Source organism: Sus scrofa, chromosome 15, assembly GCF_000003025.6.
Source record: "Sus scrofa isolate TJ Tabasco breed Duroc chromosome 15, Sscrofa11.1, whole genome shotgun sequence".
NCBI classification, from domain to species: Eukaryota; Metazoa; Chordata; class Mammalia; order Artiodactyla; family Suidae; genus Sus; species Sus scrofa.
In genome coordinates this window covers 100,994,174-101,011,475 of record NC_010457.5, presented here as the reverse complement: position 1 = coordinate 101,011,475, position 17,302 = coordinate 100,994,174, and the positions used below count along the sequence as shown (strand labels likewise).

General features: G+C 42.5%; 1 protein-coding gene across 9 annotated transcripts in view; it reads left to right on the top strand.

The window, feature by feature from the left end:
- ANKRD44 (ankyrin repeat domain 44) overlaps positions 1–17,302 on the top strand; it is a 342,704-nt gene that overhangs the window by 199,697 nt on the left and 125,705 nt on the right. For all 9 annotated transcript variants that reach the window (XM_021076232.1, XM_013984363.2, XM_021076233.1 and 6 more), the window contains 4 exons: positions 7,307–7,507; positions 8,159–8,246; positions 11,164–11,306; positions 12,321–12,533. In XM_021076232.1, coding sequence (XP_020931891.1) covers positions 7,307–7,507; positions 8,159–8,246; positions 11,164–11,306; positions 12,321–12,533 — 645 coding nt within the window. The remainder of the gene's footprint in view (positions 1–7,306; positions 7,508–8,158; positions 8,247–11,163; positions 11,307–12,320; positions 12,534–17,302) is intronic.

Below are 17,302 nucleotides of genomic sequence, written 5' to 3'. Positions count from 1 at the left end.
TTCTTACACAGGGTTGGCGTGACCTTTTGTAAAAGGAGAAAGTCATAAAAAGTAGAAATGAAGTGACTGCAGATGCCGTCCCCAATTCCCTCCTGTGTGACATCTCGTGACAGTTCCTTCCTCTGTCTATTATTTCTGTGTCTCATATAGGATGGCCTGCTGTGGAGTATAATCCAACAAGGCCTGCCTGCCATCCTAGGGCTGAATGCTAACTAGGCTGATCCCTCCACTCCAGAGAAATGCCTGAGGAGCCCTCACACCTGCTGGTTCATTAAGAAAGAAACCAAGGCTCTGAGGCAGCCCTGCTCACCGTGTGGCTTGTGATTGGCCTGAGGTTTATTCTTACCTGTTGTGACCTGAGTTAGCATTCAGAGACCTTCAGAGAAATTGGATAGCGTAATTTCATGCCTGCTAAATTTAATCACAAAATAATTGAGTTTAGATGTGTGTCTTTGTCTTTTTTTCACTTTATTATTCTAATTACTCTTGGTGAATTTGAAATAATAAATTTCAAAAAAAAAAAACCTGGTCCTTCCCTGCCCATAGCTTGAGAAGGACTGTTTAAAGTGTCCTTTCCTGATGCAGAAAATGTTCAGCTTCCCTTCCCCCACATTAGTTGCTTTTTTACCTTTAAAGTTTCTGCCAGGGAGTTCCCGTCGTGGCGCAGTGGTTAACGAATCCGACTAGGAACCATGAGGTTGCGGGTTCGGTCCCTGCCCTTGCTCAGTGGGTTAACGATCCGGCGTTGCCGTCAGCTGTGGTGTAGGTCGCAGATGCGGCTCGGATCCCTCGTTGCTGTGGCTCTGGCGTAGGCCGGTGGCTACAGCTCCGATTCAACCCCTAGCCTGGGAACCTCCATATGCCGCGGGAGCGGCCCAAGAGATAGCAACAATAACAACAACAAAAAGAAAAAACAAAAAAAAAAAAAAAAGTTTCTGCCAAAGCAAAGTCCTTGCTGTTAATGTTTTAGCCAATGTGCGATATAGGAAAAGAAAGATTTCTTTTTTTTTAATTAAAAAAAATTTTTTGAAGATGATTTACAATATTAATTTCTGCTGTACAGCAAAATGATTCAGTCATACATATATATTCTCTTTCTCTTTTATATTTATTTTTTATTAAAGTATAGTTGATTTACCATGTTGTGGCAAGTTCTGCTGTACAACAGTGACCTAGTCATTAATACATACATATATGTATATGTGTGTATATATATACGCACACACATGCATTCTTTTATCTTTTATCTGTTATCTTCCATCATGTCTATCCCAGGAGACTGGATATAGTTCCCTGTGCTATATATAGCAGGACCTCATGTTTTATCCATTCTAAATGTAATAGTTTTCATCTACTAACCCCAAACTTCCAATCCATCCCACTCCCTCCCCCCTTCTCCCTTGGCAAGCACAAGTCTGTTAAAGAGGGATTTCTTTTGACTACACAAATCATTAATTCCCTAAACAGCCATAGAATTAGTTCCTCTTAAAACCAAGTTAAAATGCTTCCAGGATTAAAATTTTTGAAAGAGACATGCAACTTTAAAAAAGAAAATTGTGGTCTTTTTAAATCAAAGCTTTGTTTTGGTGAAAGCGTTATATTACATTTTAATTAAATATATGAAACCAGTTTGGCAGACTGAAAGCTCAGAGTTTAAAAATGTAAGTAAGGAGAATTAACATTTAAAAGTATTTATGCAGGGGGGTGTCTGGCTAACACTGTCCACCGAGTATGCTCTGAGCTGCTAGAAAATGCAGGAACCCTTAAGAAGGCCAGGCTGGCAAACCATGGCCCTTGATTCCAGCTGTCTTGCCTGTAAGATGAAGCTGCCTATCAGATGATCCAGAGCCCTTTTTCACTTGTAATATCCTGTATCTTTGTGAGTTTAATTCCACTATCATTCCATTTATTTTTTGCCTTTTTTAAATTTTTTATTTATTTATTTTTTTACGGCATCCGTGGCACATGGAAGTTCCCAGGCTAGGGGGAAAACTGGAGCTGTAGCCTCTGGCCTACACCACAGCCACAGCAACCCCAGATCGAAATTGTGTCTGTGACCTATACCACAGCTCATGGCAACGCCAGATCCTTAACCCACTGAGCAAGGCCAGGGATCAAACCTCTGTCCTTATGGATACTAGTCATTTGTTTCCACTGAGCCACAGTGGGAACTCCCATAATCACTTTATACTACTTATATTTTCATTTTAAGAAAAAAAGGTTAATCCTTGGAAATTAAATAGGAACCCATCTTTTATGTACTAAGTATTTCTTGATCGAGTCCTTTCTTGTCACGTAAGATGAAAACTGTGCAGTTCATCAAAGCAGATCTAAAGCTAAAAATGAAGAATGGTGAAGTCAAAACATTTTATAAAGGTAGAGAAATAAACGTAAGGATTATTCTAGGTGTCCTTGAGCTGTAAAAGTGAGCGTGGATACAAAAGACACGTGATGAAGTGGGCACTCATGTGGGAGTTAAAGTTTACATGAAAAGAAATTTCAGAGACCCTCCCTGCTTCTGTTTTTCTACATCTGATTGATAAACTTGAAGCTTTTCCTTTTCTAATTTTTTAGATGTACTTTTCCTTTTCTAATTTTTTAGATGTAACCCACGTGTTGGTGAGGGGCCCCTGCCTTCTAAATGAATATGACTGACTAGAAACTACATGCCATATCTTGTGCAAAGTCTAATATTCCTCCAGTGATTCCAAAGAATTCCTGGAGGTTTAAGTTTTGGTTACCTGTCTCCAACAAGCCTGTTCTTGCTGCATTCATTCATTGGGTTTATACATCAGCTTTCTCCTCTTCCCTTTTGGCCTATTGACTCTGTTCCCACCCAGGTGTACCCCTTGCCTTGGGCTACAAGGCCCTGTCCTCTCTCTTCTTTCTCTGTCTTCATTCCTTACTTCCTGCTGCATCTAAATGCTTCTCACTTTATTATGCAGAACAATGCCGCTCTGTTCAGCCCCTTCCCAAAATTCAGTATAGACCCACCACTGCATAGCAAGAGCTGAGCACAGAGGCCTCTGACTCTTTTCATAGAACCTGCCCTCTTTAAAAGACAATTTGGAGGAGTTCCCGTTGTGGCTCAGCCGTTAAGGAATCTGACTAGGAACCATGAGGTTGCGGGTTTGATCCCTGCCCTTGCTCAGTGGGTTAAGGAGCCGGCGTTGCCATGAGCTGTAGTGTAGGTTGCAGACATGGCTTGGATCCCGTGTTGCTGTGGCTCTGGTGTAGGCTGGTGGCTACAGCTCCGATTAGACCCCTAGCCTGGGAACCTCCATATACTGTGCTATTTCTTGGAAAGGCCCAAGAAATGGCAAAAAGACAAAAAAAAAAAAAAAAAAAAAGATTTTCACTGCTGTGGCTTGGGTTTCTCCTGTGGCTCAGGTTCAGTCCTGCCCTGGGAATTTCCACATGCTGTGGACGTGGCCAACAAAAAAAAACAAAAAATAAAACAGTATTTTTTTTCATGCTGGTAAATAAGAAAATTTTATATTAACCAGTTTTGATAATTTTTAATTTGTGTTAAATCAAACAGGGAACTAGTCTAGAGGTATGCAAACTTTCTCTGTAAAGGGCAAGATAATAAATATTGTAGGCTTCGATGGCTGCCTGTGGTCTCTGTCACAAATAATCACCGCTGCTGTTATAATTTGAAAGCAACCATAGATCATATGTTAATAGGTGAATGAGGCTGTTCTCCAATAAAACTCTATTTATAAAAACACACCCAAATCACAAAATTCATCTGTGATTACAATATTTTTGGAAGTATTATATATTTAAAAATATATTTTTTCTCCCACAAACTCTGAAAGCACTTATTTATATATAAACTGTAACTGACATGTAAATGTATATTTTCGTTGCTTAAACTGTGCTGTGTGTGCAATGCTGATCTTTCCTAGGTATTCATTTAAAACTAGGGCCTCTTCTAGGTAATATCTCATTCACCTAGTCCGGTTTACTCTAAAAGTAATCAGTCACATTTTGTTACTTTTGTAAAACAAATTTCTCATGAATTCATTGGTCTTATGGTATAAATTTGTGAAATTTATGCCATATCTTCTGTTTTGTTAGTCTCTCCTAAACATATAGTATTTAATGCAAAGCAAGAATCTGTACAAGGACAGTACAGTAAGGTTCAAGATAAAGGAGTTAAGGGAACAGTATGTATTGTTATTTTACTATGAATGTATGGAAGGGGTATATACTGGTTTTTTTAATACTGTTTCTTTGAAACAGTTATCTCCAACCCTCTTGGCCATGTATCTGCGAAACTTTTTCAACCTGTGTCTTCAGAATAGGCATCTCATTTATTTATAAATTATATATAAGAACTACTATCATTAGCTAATATTTAAGGCACGATACGCTTAGGGTAAGGCTTTTCCTTTGTCATAGTCTTCAATAACCATAGGGATAATAGACTTCTGATGATTCCTCTGTTTGGGCCCAGCTCTTGTCAGAGCTGATTAAATTTGTCATTACTTTTACCTTGTTCTGTAGGTGATAGAAAGCTTTTACTAAGAGTAGACGTGTCAGCTCTCTTTCACATTATTTATGCTTGTGTTGGTATTATCATCTTTCATCTGTGGGTTCCTTGCATCAATCTTGTCCCTTTTAGGGTGTTTTCAGTTTAAAGGTACATATTGCAGCCTGTAAATGGACTCAGCAGGCCATCACTGTATTCAGTGCACTCAGAGTGAAATGAGTGGAGAGGGCAAGCCCACTCCCTCAGCACGGAGGAAGCCCACTCTTCCCTGAGGGCGCCTGGAACCCTGTGAGGCAAGATCTTCCGTGGAGTTGACAGAGGGCAGGACACCAACCCAGAAGTTAAAATGCTTTCTCTCTCTCTCTTTTTTTTTTGGCTTTTTAGGGCCACATCACATATATAAGTTCCCAGGCCAGGGGTTCAATTGGAGCTGTAACTGCCAGCCTACACCACAGCCATAGCAACGCCAAATCCAAGACACATCTGCGACCTACACCACAGCTCACGGCAGCACTGGATCCTTAACCCAATGAGCGAGGCCAGGGATTGAACCTGCATCCCCATGGATGCTAGTTGGGTTCATAAACTGCTGGGTCATGAAGGAAACTCCCTAAAATGCTTTCTTTTTTTAAAAGAAATAACATAATCATAGAGCTTCCAGTATTTTCTTCCTATGTAACAATTGATAGTACATCTACATAAACCTCTTAATTTATGAAGTAAAAATTGATAAAAATATTTTGCTCTTATTTAAATTCAACCTGTATATTATGCTCTTATATTTTATTCACCCAGCTAGTTTTTAGGATAGAGCATGACTAATGTTTCTTTCAACTTTGCATAATTCTCGCAGTGTTTTTCACAGAGTCGGTGAGCATTAATACATGTATAGGTGTTTCGTTCTAAAATGGTCTCAAGTAATATATAATAGTTATTACTTTATCTTCAGTCTTGCTGAGGATAGGTGGCATATATCTTTTTTTTTCTTCCTTTTTGGTACTCTTAACAAATTGATTGTTTGCTTGGGGCCCTATCTGTTAATAAACTGATAAACCCTTTAATTATAGCATGTAAATGGAGTCACAGTATTTAAGCTGTATTCTCTAATTTGCAAAGTTAATTTCTTTTTGATCTCCTTCTACTGTTCAAGTTAGCCATTCATCTCAATATATTGCTACTACTGATTCATAAAACATTCTTTTTATTTTATCATTGTCCCTGATTGAAGTCTTAATTTTGAGAGTTGAGATCATCTACTGTCAGGGATACTTTTACATACCTGCTTGATCAAGTTGATGGACAGTCAGGTCTGCGGGGCTTAAGGTGGACTAGTAAGTTCTGTGTCCATAAAGAATGGCAGAAGTGTGTACTGATGCTTTTAATTGGTCTACTGATGCCACATTGACAAGATATCCATAAAGGAGACCTCCCAGCTGGTCCCAGGGATGTCTCTAGACATGAAGGGAGACAGCTGGAAGCCATTCCCTTCTTGAGAGAAGTTACATCATTCACTTGACTGAAGAAGTGTGTCCTCATGAAGAAGTGTGTTCTCAATCCTGGCTGCGCAGCAGAGTCCCCAGGGAGCTTTACAGACATGCCAAGGCCAGTTAGAATCTCTGGGGTGCAGGCAGGCACCTGTATTTCTAAGAGCTCTCCAGGTGGCACAGCCAAGATGGAGAGTTACACTTCAAGGGACTAATAAGATGATTAGGTCAAGAGAAGGAGAACCAAAAAGTGGGAGGCTCATGAGTTCTTGTTGTGGCTCAGTAGTAACGATACTCAACTAGTATCCATGGGGATGCTGCTTTGATCCCTGGCCTCGCTCAGTGGGTTAAGGATACAGCGTTGCTGTGAGCTGTGGTGTAGGCTGGCTGTGATTCCGCAGTGGTAGAGAAGAGGTTGTTCCTTTTTTTTTTTTTTTTTTTTTTTTTTTTTTGGTTTTTGTCTTTTTGCCATTTCTTGGGCCACTCCCATGGCATATGGAGGTTCCCAGGCTAGGGGTCTAATTGGAGCTGTAGCTGCCGGCCTACGCCAGAGCCACAGCAACGCGAGATCCGAGCTGCGTCTGCAACCTACACCACAGCTCACAGCAACGCCGGATCCTTAACCCACTGAGTGAGGCCAGGGATCGAACCCGAAACCTCATGGTTCCTAGTTGGATTCGTTAACCACTGCGCCACGACGGGAACTCCTCCAGTTGTTCCATTTTAACATGAAAAAAGGTTGGGGAGAGAAGGAAAAATTTCATAGCCTCAAGTTGAGGTCTTAAGAGACATCTTCTCCCTTCAATTGCTTATTGATCACACGGGGAAGATTAAGATGGTGGCTGAGAAAAATCAAAGATTTATAAGTTGATCCAAGAATGTCTGGAGGGCTTTAGGGCCTTTGGCTTTGGGAGATGGAGAGGAGACAGACATTTCTCACCTTAGATGTCTTTGGGGGCCCTCTGGCCTGTGGCTGCTTTATTGTGCTGTGCACACTTGCACAGGCGTGCCCTTATTTGGCCTAAGGATACCTCGTGTTTTATAAGGAAACCTTATGCTTGGAAGGTTTATTTGGTCTTGGATTTGCATTAGGGCTCTTGGCCAGACAGATAAGGGAAAATGAGTCTGTTTTAACCTGTGCACTGTTTTAATCTTCGTCCCAGAGGACCAAGCGGGTCTCAGAAAACATGCATCTTGAGCCAGCCCGTGTGGCTGAGGAGCCGTCCCTGTCTGCACTTCCAGGGTCTGGTGACGCAACTTACACCCACTAGGGATCAGCTGGACATTTGTCAGTGACCCCTGCAAACCCTTCTTTTTGTTGTAGGAAGCAGTGCAAGTTTTGATTAAGCACTCGGCAGACGTCAACGCGAGGGACAAGAACTGGCAGACCCCGCTCCACGTGGCAGCCGCCAACAAGGCGGTCAAGTGTGCAGAGGTGATCATTCCCCTGCTGAGCAGCGTCAATGTCTCCGACCGAGGGGGGCGCACAGCCTTGCACCATGCCGCGCTGAACGGCCATGTGGAGGTGGGTATTCTCATCACTGGGAACAAGAATCTCCCCCCCAACTGCCACCAGACCCTCTTAGCCCCACGTGGAACCTAATCTCATTGGTGAGGCTTTTTAGAGAATATGACAGGAATATTTGGACACCAAACTTTCAACTATACCTATTTTAATTTTTTTAATTAATTAATTTTTGGGGGGTCTTTTTGCCTTTTCTAGGGCTGCTCCTGTGGCACATGGAGGTTCCCAGGCTAGGGGTCTAATCGGAGCTGTAGCCGCTGAACTACACCAGAGCCACAGCAACGCGGGATCCGAGCCGCGTCTGCAACCCACACCACAGCTCACGGCAATGCCGGATCCTTAACCCACTGAGTGAGGCCAGGGATCGAACCCGCAACCTCATGATTCCTAGTTGGATTCGTTAACCACTGCACCAGAATGGGAACTCCTCAACTGTACTCCTAACACAGTGCCTCGAAAAATTAGCCAACCTCTCAGTCTTTTCCTCTGACAATAGGCCGCAAGTTGGCTGTGATGTCTTCCTGCTTTGAACTTCAGATCTCTGACCTGCCTTTAGATTTGTTGTTAGTTTGGCTCAGATCACCTGCCGATGGTGAGGCGCCCTCACCACTGCAGAGTATACACTTGATTTCACCATGGGTTATCTTTCAGATGGTCAACTTACTCTTGGCCAAAGGGGCAAACATCAATGCGTTTGACAAGAAGGACCGGCGTGCTCTGCACTGGGCAGCTTATATGGGTAAGGATTCTGTGAATGGAGAGAGAGAGTAAAGGGCAGATAACCTGAATTCAACAAGCCCTGGGTTTCTCACTCAACCATGTAGGTTTTCTCTTGGGTGAGCTGACTTCTTTTCAAGCTTGGGATTCAATTGAATTAAGATTCCAGCCCTTTCACTGGCATGCCTTGAGCACTCTAGTTGGGCAGTTGCTTTTTTCAGAGATTTATTTATCCTACAAAAGAGCAAGGGGGTGGAAATCATGGCACAAACCTCTGTGAATGTGTTTCAATCTGGATTGGAAAGCTGAGCAAATTGTGCTTATTTTAACTTGTTATGGCAGTGAAATAAGATGTTTAAAAAGAAAGGGGACTGGCTAGCAAAGCGAGGATGTAAATTCCGCTTGTCTTTTGATTTATAAATATTCTTTTTTTTTTTTTTTTTTTTTTTTGTCTTTTTAGGGCCACACCCATGGCATAGGGAAGTTCCCTGCTGGCCTATGCCACAGCCACAGCAACACCAGAACTGAGCTGTGTCTTCAGTCTACACCACAGCTTATAGCAATGATGGATCCTTAACCCACTGAACGGGGCCAGGGATCAAGCCCTCGTCCTCTGGTACTGGTTGGGTTCATTACCGCTGAGCCATAGTGGGAACTCCACATGAATATTCTTGAAAGAAACAAAAAAGACGGAGGAAAAGACAACGCCCTGGCTGTCATGTAGGTGGAGGTGGCCAGGGTGCCCATGGATGGTTCTGGTACTCCCGTACCACCAGAGCTAGGGGCTTGCTCCTGGCTCCTGCCAGCATGGGTGCAGGAGACAAAGGAAGATGGTCCATTTTTGTGCTTTTGCCTTTTGCTTTTGTTGGCACAAATACTCCTGGCAAATGAGAGCCCTCGTAGAGTTTATTCTCAGTATAGACTTGTAGGAAATGAAGAACTAAGATCCTTCCTTTGTGTTTCTAATTGGAGAATATCCTGCAATTAGAAAAGCAGACAGGACTCTATCAGCACCAAGTTATAAACCTGACTGCCCAATTGCAATACAGGAGATTGTGTTGGTAGATTATGGAAGAACTAGATAATGGGACATTCTGCAGTAACTGCAGTGATGATGTCATTAGTGTTTTTTTTAACATAGAAAGATTCTGTCATATGCTAAGTGACATAATATATAATACAGTATATACATATATAACACAGTATAATATTTTTAAATACAGTGTAAGATTTTAAATATAATATGGTATAATATTTTTTAAAAAATCTATTAAAAAATAATCTGTAATATATGATAAAGTGAAATGTTAACCGAGTATCTCAAGAGATTGGTGATTATGGATGATTTTGGTTTCCTTTTAACATGTTTTTTCCTTTTCTGAATCCTTTTTAACAAGCATACAGGCTTTTTGTCATCATTAAAAAATAATAACAATTGTTGGGAGAAACAGATTGGATCGGGGCAAGGATAAAAAAAATTATGTGTCTATATATGGGTTTGAGTGAATCCTTGGGCTTAAAAAATCAGAATCTTAAGATTTTGTAAATGTTATCATTTTTTTAAAAGGTGACATGGACTTTAGAGTTGATTGAGGCATATTGGATGTCTGCCTGGTCCCTGCAGGACTGGAGCCAGTGAGATTTTCCAGATGGGAGTTTAGGCAAAGCACACACTAAGCTAGTGTGAGATGGGATTCAAGGAACCTGGGCTTGAATGTCCTTTGCTGATTACAGCTAGAATGTTTGTGTCGAATTGCTTTCAAGTTATGTTTTTGCATGTCATCTGGATACAATAGGGTAACATATATAGATATCTGTCTTTAGGAACCAAAGGACAAAACCAGGACAAATAGCTTAAGATAGCACCCACTAGTAATTCAAAATAACTTTTTCTACAGATGTCTGCATAAAGCTAGCCAAGACCAAACTCTCTGTGTCTCTCTCACGTACATGTGCGTAAAACGTGCACATACCCGGACACACACACACACACTTTTGGCCTTGGAGCCAGTACTCATTTTCTACTCTTCAGTTATGAAACATGTTTAGAGCAATGATCTTGATGTACTGAACAATCTTTGGTCAGGAAATAAAGGTCAAATATATTTATCAGTATATGTAGCAAAACAGAGAACAAAGGAAAATATTTTAGAAAACATGCCAACAGGAGTTGAAATTTGAAGAGGTTTCTCAGTAATTCATGAGAACACTATATGAAGTTTCCATTTTTGTGGGTCCAAAAAAAAGTCAAACAGCAGCAATTTTCTATGATTTAACAATAATCCAAAGTAGTTCTGATTGATTTTTTCCCTTTCATTAGTTTTTCTAAACCAAATTGTCACTGTTAGACTTTTCAGTAAGGAAAGGCAATTGGTTTCAAAAACATTACTTACTTGCTTTTTTTTTTTTTTTGTCTTTTTATCTTTTTTTTCAGGGCCGCACCCATGGCATACGGAGGTTCCCAAGCTCAGGGTCCAATCGGAGCTACAGCCGCCGGCCTAGGCCACAGCAACGCCAGATCCGTCTCGTCTGCGACCTACACCACAGCTCACGGCAACGCCAGATCCTTAACCCACCGAGCAAGGCCAGGGACCGAACCCGCAACCTCATGGTTCCTAGTCGGACTCGTTAACCACTGCACCATTATAGAAACTCCCTATACTTTCATTTTAACACAATGCTTTTCAGGCTCTGGTTCTAAGCTATTGGCAGGACCTCATCATTATTTGCTTATGAACAGGCATAGATCTCCTTAAAATTAGGCTCACATATGAATCATCTTTCCTCATACAGCATTTACATGATGCCTGATGCATAGTACGTATGAACTTAGCAAAATGCTGGCAGCAATAAAAGCTGATAGTGATCATTTAAGTGGGACGAATCGTCAGATTGTCCTATAAAGGTTAAGGATGTTTTCTGCTGCTCTGTTTGTAAAGGCCACCTGGACGTAGTGGCGTTGCTCATTAACCATGGCGCAGAAGTGACCTGTAAGGATAAGAAGGGCTACACTCCTCTGCATGCCGCAGCCTCCAATGGACAGATCACCGTTGTCAAACATCTCCTGAACCTGGGGGTGGAGGTGAGCTCTGATTCAGGCATCACCCCATGGTGTCTTTGTGAGTTATCTGTTGTTCTGAAGTTAATCCTATGTATTTGTGGAAATTCTATTGTTCTGAAGTTAAATCCTGTTTGCATTTTAATTCAAGAGGGGAAAAAACCCCTCATTTCTTAGCATCCTATCCTTTTGAGTTTACGTGGGCAACAGATGAAGGGCACTGGGGCATGTGCTAAGTCATAGAAAACCAGAAACAGACTAATTCTCTGTATCAACACAGAGAAATAAACACATAGGATATATGATACATATCGACCAGTCATTTTTAAAAGACTGGCTAGGGTTCCTCTTCCCACCTTCAGAATCTAGCTTTCTAAATCATGGCTTCCAAGCAGAAATGGATGAATGAGTGGCAGGGACAAACATGCTGCGATGGGGAAGTCGGCCTGGCCCTGTTCTCCTTCAGTAGCAGGGCAGGGGCAGTAGTGAGGCCTGTCCCGGAAGAAAGGAAACCCAAGTTGCAATACTGAGACCCTGATGGTGAGACCCAGCCATTAGGGCAGGCCTGGGAAAGCAAGAGGGATGCTCCATGGCAGCCACCAGAATGGCCTTGTAAGGTGTCAGATAGCAGAGCTGAATCCAGGCCCCAAGCACCCCCTTAACCATCTCCCAGCCTTGCCTCTTCTCTTTACTGTTGAGTTCCGGGCTCTTTTCTTACTCCCCGAATTCAGTTCTTCTCTGGCGTTTTGAGGGAGTCTTGCCTTTCACTTTTGATCCCTTCCCGAGCTGAAAAATACCTTCCCACGGGTTGAAACTTCTCCCTCTTCCTCCCGACTCATCTTTTGTCACTTTCACATCTTGCTGCTCTTTACCTGGTGAGACGCCTTCCTGGGATGACCCTGCTGGGGCAAGAGAAAGCTCTGAATGATCACGTGGACAGATGGATATTTTCTTTCTCTAGTGTGGCCATTAGGCTGTTGGGAAGTGGAATAAATTGGCTCCAGTGATTTTAATGGGCCGCGTTGGACTCATTCACAGATTGATGAGATCAACGTGTATGGAAACACGGCCCTCCACCTGGCCTGCTACAACGGGCAGGACGCTGTCGTCAATGAGCTGACCGACTACGGTGCTAACGTGAACCAGCCCAACAACAGCGGGTTCACCCCGTTGCATTTTGCTGCTGCCTCCACGCACGGTGCTTTGTGTCTTGAACTGTTAGTGAACAACGGGGCAGACGTTAACATCCAGGTATGACCCAGTCTCCCTTCCTCGGTGTTAAGTCCCTTTGTGTCGAGCCTCTGAGCAGAATCCCTATGGTAAATTGTGTCCTCTATGAGTGAACTCTAACCCTGCACACGTGTCTCTCACGCCTCGTCCTGTATTGGCATGCTGTGCAAACCTCTGCAGGAGTGGTGGTGCCAGGGAAAGGCACAGAGGGTCTAGCCACATGCCCTTGGTAGCTTAGTGAATGTATCGGAGCAAATACTGGGTCTCAGGGATGTTGACATGGCCCGGATTCTAGGACTGAGAAGAATGTTGAGCTGATAGGGCAGAGCTGCTAGGAATGAAATGAAAGCCTAATCCACTGATCTCAGGTTTGTTCCCAACCCACAGGGCCCTCTGGGGAGTTTATCAGATGCCTTCCTGTAGTAAACCCCAGATAGTGGCTTTGAAGATAGGACATTAGCCTGGTTTTAATGGTAATTCCTTGATTCGTCATACTAACTGAAGACTGCCTAGGGCCCTCTGTTTGGTGCTGGGTGTGTTCTCTAAGGTGCCCTCAAAGCATTTACAACATGGTAGGGAGATAATGTACTGAGATAATGGTGAAGCAAGAGAGAATGCCGTGAGCGTCATGATTAGTAAAGGGCCGCAAACTCTAAGAAGCATGTGTTGACTTGCTTTTTTCCTTGTCATCAAAACTGGATTACTTTTGAGTGGAAGATTGATATCAGTTGAGATGAGGAGGGGTAGAGAGAATTTGAGAGCAGACCTTCCACACAGAAAGAATGGCACGAGCAAAGTTGTTGAGCAGTAAACGTTAGATGACTAGTCCCCTCACTGTAACAGATAACTAAGAGGAATTTATATAGGCAGCTTTCCTGATCCCGGCTCCATTTAGACTGTAGCAGAATATCCTTACCTACACCAGGTGACTTTGTACTCATTCTCTGGTTTCCTACTCCCAGGCACACAGGAATCCCAAAGCAAGGTCCCAGTGTATTCTCTCTCTGCTTTTGTTGTTGTCGTTTTTTTTTAGGGCTGCACTTGCAGCATGTGGAAGTCCCCAGGCTAGGAGTTGAATCCGAGCTGCAGCTACCAACCTGCGCCACAGCCAGAGCAATGCCAGATCTGAGTTGCGTCTGCGACCTACACCACAGCTCATGGCAACACTGGATCCTAGACCCACTGAGCGAGGCCAGGGGTCGAAATCACGTCCTCATGGATCCTAATCAGGTTCGTTAACTCTGAGCCATGATGGGAACTTCTCTCTCTGCTTTCGAAAAATTGTTATTTCTAAGATTTAATTTCAAGGATATTAGATCAGTCTATTTTAATGACCTTCTCTATTCACTATTAAAAACCTTTTATATTTTTTCTTATAATTTATAGTGGGGACACATTTTCAGAATAGCAACTTATTGTGATCGAATAGAGTACAAAGCTTGTGAAAGAAAGGAGTCAGGGACAAACTGAAATGTGACCTGACCAAGGATGAGCATTTGTCCGTTAACCAATGAGTTTGGGCTTCTATTGGCTGTGGGTATAGCCACTAATGACTACAAAGGTTATGTGATCAAAACTGAGCATTACAAACAGTAATCTGGCCACAGAACAGAGACAGAAAACATAAAGAAAAAAAATGTATCTAAACTACATAAAAAATTTAAACTTTTATGCAACAAAGCAAAACAACAGAAAAGAAAAAAAGAAAAATCTTACTGTAAAATTGAAAGAGGAAATATTCAGAAGTTTTTAGCAATATACATGATAAGCAAAAAGTATATTTAATACATAAAGAACTCATAAAAATCAAGAAGAAAAAGTCTGATAATCTACTAGAAAATATGGGCAAAGGCAGGTCATAAGGGAGAGAATACAATAGCCATTAAATCTATGAAAAAAAATATTCAGTATCACTTGGCATTAAAGAAGTGCAAACTAATAAACCATTAAAAAAAATCTGAGACTTAGAATTCCCATTGTGGCTCAGCGGTAACGAACTTGACTAATATCCATAAGGATGTGGGTTTGATCCCTGGCCTAGCTTAGCCGGTTAAGGATGCGGCATTGCCGTGAGCTATGGCGTAGGTCGCAGACAAGGCTCGGATCTGGCGTTGCTGTGGCTGTGGTGTAGGCCAGCGGCTACAGCTCTGATTCACCCCCTAGTCTGGGAACTTCCATATGCCGCAGTTGCAGCCCTAAAAAGACTGAACAACAACAAAAACAAAAACAAAATCTGAGACTCAAGTTTATGTATTATCTATTCTGTATAAGTGGGATTTTCCATCAAATCTAGCCCTCTCCTTCAGTCTCCCTTCCTCTGTCTTCAGCCTCTGATTTCCCAATTGTCTTGGATCCTCCTTAGTTCCTCCAGATGACTCTGGATGCATGGGTCCTCTACCATTTCCGTGGAGCCATGCAGTCTGACTGGAGGTTGTTATCTCTCTGTACCACATTGCCCTTGGATATTGAAAGTATTTGTACATTTCAAGACAACTTGTATTTGTTTAGATTTTCTAAAGTTTGAAAGAAACTCATACTGAAATGTAGCCAATACCCACCCACGTGTTGACTTTGTTTTCCTCTGTCCTCACAAAACACTAAAAGTGACATTCTCATGAGAGATTGCAAGATGTTGGAGAGGGGAAGAAGGATATGTGTCCTGAGTGAATCTAACATTCCTTCATTTTGCTCAGATTGACCATGGCATTATCTTTGATTTTGAATATTATGATATTACTAACTCGTTATAAAATAAGAGAGACACAGTACTTTGTACAGTAATCTGTTGAAGGCTTACCTGTATTTTGAAGATAGAAAGAACACAAGAAAATATGAAATAATTTCTCTTCTCTTTAGAGACTACATTGTAATTTCAGTAGCATTGCAAGGCTCTTTTTGGAAGCACTCAAACCAAGCCTTAAAGAGACAGTAGGAGTTCCCTGGTGGCTCGATGGATTAAGGATCCAGCAGTGTCACTCAGCAGCTCAGGTTGCTGCAGTGACAGAGGTTCAGTCCCCGGCCCAGGAACTTCTGCATGCCACAGGTGCAGCCAAAGGAAAAAAAAAAGGGGGGGCAATAAACACATACAGATACAACTTAGGAAGATAGGTTCAGAAATTACCATTGCCAAATCGCCTACCTTCTGGTCACTAACATTCAGCCTGCCCATTGTCTCAATTCTTTTCTGTCCATGAGCCCTTAGATCACTTAACCCTAAGAACCTGGAGCTGAAACCCATCACACATTTACTGAAGTGGACCAGCTCCCTTCTTTATATGTACCAGAACCAAATTGTGTTCTATAATTGCATTGCAGAAGTTGAAGGCGAAACTGGAATAGGCAAGACTAAGCAGTAACAGCAACAGGGCACTTGAAACTTAGGAGAGGAAGTGAGGAGAATGTCTAAGCCAACACATATCATCTCCAGCCTTTATTTATTTATTTATTTGTCTTTTTTAGGGCCGCACCAAAGCATATGGAGATTCCTAGGCTAGGGGTCCAATTGGAGCTGCAGCCACCGGCCTACACCACAGCCACAGTCACAGCAGGATCTGAGCTGTGTCTGCAACCTACACCACAGCTCATGGCAATGCCAGATCCTTAACCTACTGAGCAAGGCCAGGAATCGAACCTGCTTCCTCATGGATGCTAGCGGGCTTTGGTTACGGCTCAGCCACGATGGGAACTCCCATCTCCAGCCTTTAGAAGGGTTAAAATAAATTGAACTGTACATGGCTTTTTGCAAACCAGGGTATTAGATTGCTCTTCCATTGAATTAGGAAGCCCTTTGGGGTTTCTGACTGTATCTGATGCCCCCTCCCCCAGCAGTCCTTAGTGCTGTTGTTTAGAGGCTCTACGGCCCTCTACTGAGCAGTGTGATGCCAGGGGGCTCTGTGCCATAGAGAACACAATGCTTTCCAGTTCCTGGGGAGTAACTAGGTCTTAAAGTTTAGAGAAAGTTTGTAGGAAGATAAAGAAAAAAGGAATTAGAAGTGGAAAGAAGTAAAGAATAAATTTCTGAAATTCCCTTGTGGCCCAGTGGTTTAAGTATCCTGCTTTGTCATGGCAGCAGCCCGGATTGCTGCTATGGCATGAGTTCGACCCCTGGCCTGGGAACTTACACATGCTGTAGGTGCACTCCCCTCCTCCCCCCCAAAAAGAAGGAATAGATTTCTGAGGAGAATGGGGTCAAGAAAATTCAAACACTCTGTTAGTTCAAGGATAAATCTTCCTTGGACGATGGTGACTTCTTCCCAGAAAGAGTGCTGATATTTGTCATAAGATATTCTTAATACTCATTGGTTTTCCTTCAAGTCAGTAGGAGAGCTTCTTGCTTAAACAAATTTTCCAAGTTAAAAATTTCCAAGCCCTAAATCTGATGGGAAAATGTACCTAGAAATTGGAAGGAGACTAGAAATGAAGAAAACTTTTTCTGAAAGCAAAGCTTTAAGTAAGTGGGAGTATTGAACATTTCTTCTCCTTTGAGAATTCTAGGAATGTTTTGTACCTGTTTAAAGTTCTAGGAACAGGGAGTTCCCATTGTGGCTCAGTGGTTAGCGAATCTGACTAGGAACCATGAGGTTGCAGGTTCGATCCCTGGCCTTGCTCAGTGGGTTAAGGATCCGACGTTGCCGTGAGCTGTGGTGTAGGTTGCAGATGCCTCTCGGATCCCGTGTTGCTGTGGCTCTGGCGTAGGCCGGCGGCTACAGCTCCTATTTGACCCCTGGCCTGGGAACCTCCACATGCCGCAGGAGCGGCCCAAGAAATGGCAAAAAGACAAAAAAATAAAA